Raw genomic sequence first — 7,235 nt, 5'->3', positions numbered from 1 at the left:
GAATATAACAGAGAAATATTGGTTTTGACTGGTTGGTAAAAGGACTCTAAATCCTTTGAGTGGTTCGATTCCACAACAGAACAAAGAATGAAATGAATGAATGAAAGCCATGACCATGCCTCCAGTAGGAAGATCGAGGAACCGGTGCTGGCGCTCCTGGTTCATGGGATCCTAACCGCGATGGGGAGATTAGATATTATTCTTTCGTAAGTCCATCCAATGGAGATAGGTTGAGGAGAAAGAAAGGAGAAAACTAAGGAGAAAGATGGACAGTAGATTGACAGTATCCGAATCAAATAATAAAAAAACGTAGCTATTTCATCAAATCCCGATTGTGTGGGTGTGAAGTGGAAAAATCCCGTTCTGGCTGGCAGCGGGCATAGGACTGAAAATCCTCTTTCGCCGGGCCTTTTGGACTCGAAATCCAAACAGAGAGAGTGGTTCGAATCCACCTCAGAACGAACAATGAAAAAGGCGTCGAGCGGGTGCAAGCTCAAGGAGCTAGGAAGGATGGAAGAAAGCTTGACCGTTTTTTCACTGAACTACTCGAACTTTTTGTTCGAAAAAGCGGAAATAGCTCAGTTCGAGAGAGGGTTGAGCTTCATCGGTTAGTGTGCACCAAAGGATGAGGTTTCTTTCCCGTCCTACAAATTGAAACCGTTCTAGCTTGATACTGCGATATTGTCAAATCATCCAACGGAGCATGGAAACCATTTCGGTGGCGGTAATGGCCTCCAGTAGTTTTCTATGGAACCATGCCACTATGGTCATCTATATGATTAGACCGTGCCGCTTCACTAGACTTTCCTGAACCATCCATTTGATCCCCACGGTCGTGACACCACTTTCTAAACAAAAGTTTCCAAAATCCAATGCGGAACCAAGCAGTAAGAGAAATTCATCATGGTAATTATTAGTCGAAAACCAAAGTGGAACGGAGAGAAGGGAGAGTCAGTTACAATGACAAAATTGTTGAGGAATCATGTTGAAAGAACAACATTCTGTGTCATAAATATCGTATATAGAGATTTTTCATGTATCGACGCTTTTGATTCAATTATGAAAGTACGATGTACTGGACTTGCACCCCTAGTTACGCAGAAGTGCAAGCACAGAAGCGGATGACCGGACCTTACCAACATACTCAAAAAAGTATTCTATACTGGGGTCTGTGCTCTTGACAAGCAGTGTTTCCAGTCTAGCTGTGTCAAATCGGGTGTGAAGTGTCCTTCTAGGTTCTGGCTGGTAGAGCAGAGGACTGAAAATCCTCTTTAGTTTCACGCATGGGACTCTAAATCCCAATTGCGCTAGCTCTGTGGTTCGATTCCACAACAGAACGAACAATGAATGAATGTGGGCGGTCAACCAGGTAAGCCTGTGCCCAGGAAAGAAAGGACTAGGGAGGGATTGAGAGAAGCTTTCACAGTGGAAAATGCAAAAAAGCATATCGTTCTTAGAAATTGTGGAATTTTACTCAGTTAGAGCTATGGTTTAGCATCATGAGGGAAGTTTTGTAAAAGCAACAGGAAGAATTGCTCAGATACCCGTGAGCGTATATAACTTGGGTCGTGTTATAAATGCTCTGGCTAAACCTATTGATGGGAGAGGCGAAATTGTAGCTTCCGAATCTCGCTTAATTGAATCTCCTGCTCCAAGTAGAATTTCCAGGCGTTCCGTATACGAACCTCTTCAAACAGGGCTTATTGCTATCGATTCGATGATCCCTATAGGGCGCGGTCAGCGAGAGTTCATTATTGGGGACAGACAGACTGGCAAAACAGCAGTAGCCACAGATACAATTCTCAAGAAAAAAGGGCAAGATGTAAGAAGAACGAGAGCGAGCCTTCACGAAATAAAATGCAAGTGAAAGAGAATTGTCAAAATTTCCTAAAAGCGGTGGTTCTTTTCTTTATGGATCGGGTAGATCCATATGTTCTGAGGGGGAGACGAGGTGTAGCGCAGTCTGGTCAGCGCATCTGTTTTGGGTACAGAGGGCCATAGGTTCGAATCCTGTCACCTTGATGTGGTATTCACACAATGGGGCCGAAGTGCAAAGCCCCGTAGCCTATCCGCGGTCAGGAAGGCAGGCGAAAAGCGCGCACAAAAGAAAAAGAAAGCTAAAAAGCTTATTTTGCAATCCATTATCTTTGGTATTCTTCTATATTTAGATCATATTATATAGCTATTTCACAGGTTTTATTTACATACCTCAGTCATGTTATTTTTCTAGCCTTCAATCAGAATAGCCTCTCCACCGGTTCCGAAGATTCTTTCGGCATCAATGTGCTTTTGGAATCTTCCTATGAAACAAATAACATTCTGGAACAGTTTAGGACAGAACAGGCCTCAGTAGAAAGCGAGCTTTTTTCGCGTATAGCCACCTCGAAGCCCAATTAGCGCATGGGCTGCCCCCTCAACTCAACCCTGACGAGTGCGCAAACTTGGTCAGGGAGCATTTAGACGGTGCAGTTAGTATTGACCACTACCGCCAAGTCCATAATTCAAAAATTGATGAAGTCCACATAATGGAGCTCAAAAGCCGATTACCAAATCTACTTTTTTAGCATCTTGAAACCGCACATAAGAAATATTCTGAATGAATCACCTTACAATAACATACGAGAGACAGCTTTCTATTTTGTCGAACAACAAGTCGAACCCAATGAACAATTCCATTCAAAGGAATGTTCTAGAGTTTTTTCCACTATATTCGCGATATTAAAAAAAATGGAAGAAATTCTTCACGATTTCTAGAGTTCCGGGATTACTTCACTGATATCGATTTTCGCCTAAGCACGGCCTCTAGGTTAGTTCAAAGTGTAATACAACGAACTATCGATACACCGAAAATGAGTCAAGATGGATACATAAAATGGAGACATCGTGGATTACCCAAATTGGGACGACGATAGGACATTTCACTTTCTTTCGCAATATTTCTGATCATGACTCAACCACTAGGAAAGGGGATTGCTTACTCTCAGCCACGTTTTCGCTTATGCTTAGTCAAGTGAGGATTCCATTCGAAGTAACGTAACAGGAGCACCATCTTCAAAACTTCTCGGGATCCGGAGTTTTTCGATAAAAGGTCCCATCCTTCAATATCATGATTGGGTCAACCAGGCCAGATCATAAGTGAAATAGTTTGATCGGGTCGACCAGGTCAGGCCCGATCATGAGTGAATAGAAAATCGAAAACGTACATAGCTGTTCCAGCGGAAATACTTTGTTTAATTCTACCACTTCTACTAGGAGTAGCCTTTTTAGTGCTAGCTGAACGTAAAGTAATGGCTTTTGTGCAACGTCGAAAGGGTCCTGATGTAGTGGGATCGTTCGGATTGTTACAACCTCTAGCAGATGGTTTGAAATTGATTCTAAAAGAACCTATTTCACCAAGTAGTGCTAATTTCTCCCTTTTTAGAATGGCTCCAGTGGCTACATTTATGTTAAGTCTGGTCGCTTGGGCCGTTGTACCTTTTGATTATGGTATGGTATTGTCAGATCCGAACATAGGGCTACTTTATTTGTTTGCCATATCTTCGCTAGGTGTTTATGGAATAATTATAGCAGGTTGGTCTAGTAAGACGGGGGGCGGACGTTCGGTCGCCTATGATATACGGACCAATTGGTCAAAAATGGGTTTGTGCCGCAGGTGTTGAACGATCTACTCTACACAGGTGTGGGGTTACAGGGCTAGGGCTCATAAACCCTTTCTTTCATTCATCAAGGGGTCGGTCACTTTTCCGGGCCGGGATCGAGAAGTGGAAGTCATAAAAAAGAGATGTTTCTCTTCGCACCTCATATCAAGAGGAAAGGTAGCTTGTCAAGCTGGTCTCACTATTGGAAATTCTAGCTTTTTTTTTTCACCGGCTCTTCTTCTTTGTCAACGCTACTAAGGACCTGACGGTTCGCCTACTTGATGGATGAAAGAACATGAGAAAGGGTTCTAAAATAAAAGGCTAGAAAGTCTACTACAGTACAGTCAAAGTCAGCGGCTGAGTTTGCCTAGCCTCGCCTACTCATTTTGTAGGCGAGCGAGTTAGCGAAGAGGCTTAGGGATAAGAGAGTGTCGGTGCGTACGTAGCCTTCATTCTACTACGCTACACAAAGTCACTTAGCTCGACGTTAATTAAGAGAGTAAAGGAGGAATACCCTACATAGAAGAACCACAGTTCGCTTACAAAGGTATAACCTTTAGCTCCCCGGGGCTAAGCTGCTTCGCACCACTGATAGTTAATTAAGATTCCATTTCAAAGGCGCTACTTTGTTTCGCAAGCCTTTGTCATTGTCAGTCAACTAAGGTTGGCCCTCGGCCCCCTGCGAATCCGTAAATCAGAGAGCATGCCGCAAAAAAAGGATGGTCCCCTATGCATTTCATTCTTTCCGGAACGCAAAGAATTAAAGTACCTGACCCCCCATCATGGTGAACCTCTCCTTGTGATCGGGATGAGGTAGATGCCTCCCAGCCGGGGGGGCGGATCGAATCGGAGTTTCCTTAGGTAGCCACCGACCTACAGTTCTCCTTAAACTTCTGTGCTTGGTGGAAAAGAAGCGAACAAAGGTACGCTCGCTTGCTGTCTTGTTCTCTGCCGCGGACTGGGATCGCTCGCCAGCTAGGCCCTCTAGAAAAAAGTTGGAGCAACATTGTATGAGAACATATTACCCATCTTCGGGGACAAGGGGCGGAACGACCTCTCGATCTACTTACTGCAGCCCAGGACGGGCGTCGTCGTCTAGGCGTGACTTCTTGTTTTGATCTCCCCTACGCCTAGGACGTTGTCTGGGCCAAGAGCCATAGTTAGTTGTTGTTTCCATTTGGTTCTTCTTTCTCGTTGTTGATACCGGCAAGACCCAGCCAGATGATGATGTCTGCTGGTTGGTAGTGAGAGGACTCTTAGTACCCACAAAAAAAGGGCGTTGGTGAAAAAAAACAATCATTTGATTTAGTTTCTTGCTCTCCCTTAGCAGCGGGAAAGGAGTCTATCTATCTGCCTAGATTTCCCCCAACGCAATTCAAAAACGGAAATTCCACGAATCCCTGAGGTGGATAAGTCCGACGACTCAGCAGCAGTGCGGAATTGAGTTTCTGGTCCGGTGGATCTGATCTATAGTTAGGGGGCAATACATACCAAAAGGTTCGAAGAAGGAAGGCAAAGTATATAACCAACCCACCCATAGCCGGTCTAACTGCTGAGAGAGAAAAGTGCTTTTCTTTCCCTAAGAGTCCTCGAGTACACACAGCTATTGCGGATCCTTTGCGAGATCAGGATTTTGGATTCATAATTTAGAATCAATCCATGTTAGGTCAACATCGAGACAGAGCATCTCAGTTGGCTCTGTCAAGGAAGTGAAACAGGCATTCCTAGGTTGAGGTTACCATTGGATTGACCCTCAGTCAGGCCTCCGATTCCAAGGAGTTGATTCAGCAAGTTCCCCGCGCTACCCCGCGGGAAGTCTAATCGGATCAATCGGTGGTTCCGTAATGAGTAGTCGAATACACATTGAGGGGGCCTTGCCTCCTCCTTCCCGCCCACACCTTCATTCTTTTCCTCCTCTGATCTTAGAAAGCATACTAAACTTCACTCCAATCTTTCTCCATTAGCAACAAGAGCAGCTCTATCTATCGGCCCTTGATGAGTAAGCTTAGCTATACCGCTTAGGTTGCAAAGCAGCAAGCTCCCTTCTAATGCGTTATTGCTTGGAGCCTTCTCGCTTAGTAAGCCGCCTTCGGCCCTTCCTCCTTCTTACTCTGTTTGGTATTCGCTCGCGGGTTTGTTTCCAGGTTCTTTCGTTCTTGGTTGGCTCTCTCTATTGTTGTTTGTAGATCATGCGTCCTGCGCATTGATCCGGCAGCGAGACCCGCCCTGGTTGTAAAGCGAAGCGAGCCGTCCTTCCTTTCATTCGTTGCTTTGTCTTTGGTTTGTTTTTAAACTCGACCTTCTATCGGGACTGTGGTGACGAACCTTACTCCCCTCGGTCAAGTGGTTGACCCGTCTGTCCAATAAGTTTACTAAGTGAATGGGAATCCTATAGTTTGACCAGCCTGGGAAGAGTAGTCAGAGGCAATTCGCTAATATGGAGTTCTTTATATTGGCTTTCTTTCCTAACTAACAGGAAAAGAGAGACATGCGAGTTCGACTCTCGTTCTATCCATGTTCAGCAGTCCCTTTCCATCTTGGTACTGTTGATGGCAGTACCGCTCAACTACGAGATGCTTGAAAGTCGATGTATCAATAATGTTCCCAAGAGTAGCATCGAGCCTCGAAACGGCAAGCCATGCTTCAAGCTAAGTCAGTATGGATCTAATTGATTGCTAAACTGAAGGAACGATCTCTGTCGAAGATTCTCATTCTGAAGCAGGTGCCTAGCTCTGGAAGGATGGACGGGATCATACCTATTTGAATTGAAGAACATTCTGTAACACTTGTTTTTGAGTGGGGAAGGAAAATAAGCACACAAGCGAACAACCATCTAACCGTCAGTCTGAACTCCCAGGATCAGTCCATCAGTAAGAAAAAGCTTCCGTTTCCGTCATTCAGCAGTGGAATGGAATAGTTCGATGGTATTGATCATCCAACCATTGATTGGAATGTCTATCGTGATAAACCGTGTAATTCTATAAGCTAAGCAGATGAGGCAACAAAGAACCTAACCGTCCTCTCTGATTGACTTCATCAGAAGATTCCTATGGTCTGGTTTACCTTTCTTCTTTCCTTGCAACCTTGGATCGATATGGTTCATTCCTGGGCTATGCTCTTTCAACGGTTGACAGAAGAGGGGGACGGGCAAGGATGATCAGACTGCTTGGTTCGGTTCGTCAGAGGTATTAAAAAAACCTTCTTTTTGGTCTTTTCTTTCTTGCCACCACTTTAACAGGTGCCGCTGCAATGAGAGCTTAAGTTGCGGAGTTTTTTCTGGATTCTTTTTTTTTTTGGTGCGCTCTTCCTTTTTTTGGATAGAAAGAAGGGTTCAGTGGGAGGGCAAGGGGTAGTTAAGTTTTAGGTTGGCTCTTGTTTTTTACAGACTTTCTTTTCGGTGTAATTTAATAAAGAAGTAGCAATTGTTCATTTCATTTCATTTTTTTGCATTGGTAGTTCTTTTTCATTTGAAAGGGCAAAGGGGGGAAGGGAAAGGATTGACCCTCAGGGATCATATTACTCAAGAAGACTTGGGGAAAATAGCAGGATTGGAAAAGTTCGAAGAGACTGAGGAAGACAAATCCATTGTCGAATCCT

The 7,235-nt window shown here is 44.3% G+C and overlaps 1 protein-coding gene and 1 non-coding gene across 2 annotated transcripts; both read left to right on the top strand.

The window, feature by feature from the left end:
- Positions 1 to 1,947: 1,947 nt before the first annotated feature.
- Positions 1,948 to 2,022, top strand: TRNAP-UGG. Its single transcript has one exon. It is a non-coding gene; the product is annotated as a tRNA-Pro (tRNA).
- Positions 2,023 to 2,859: 837 nt separating this feature from the next.
- On the top strand, positions 2,860 to 3,659 carry LOC119284113 (NADH-ubiquinone oxidoreductase chain 1-like). Its single transcript, XM_037563376.1, has one exon. It carries the CDS (start codon positions 3,288 to 3,290, stop codon positions 3,657 to 3,659), a length of 372 nt encoding a protein of 123 aa, XP_037419273.1. The 5' UTR covers positions 2,860 to 3,287.
- Positions 3,660 to 7,235: the final 3,576 nt, after the last annotated feature.

This window comes from Triticum dicoccoides, chromosome 4A (assembly GCF_002162155.2).
Source record: "Triticum dicoccoides isolate Atlit2015 ecotype Zavitan chromosome 4A, WEW_v2.0, whole genome shotgun sequence".
NCBI classification, from domain to species: Eukaryota; Viridiplantae; Streptophyta; class Magnoliopsida; order Poales; family Poaceae; genus Triticum; species Triticum dicoccoides.
Note: the sequence above shows the minus strand (reverse complement) of the source record. Positions and strands in the feature narration are given on the sequence as shown.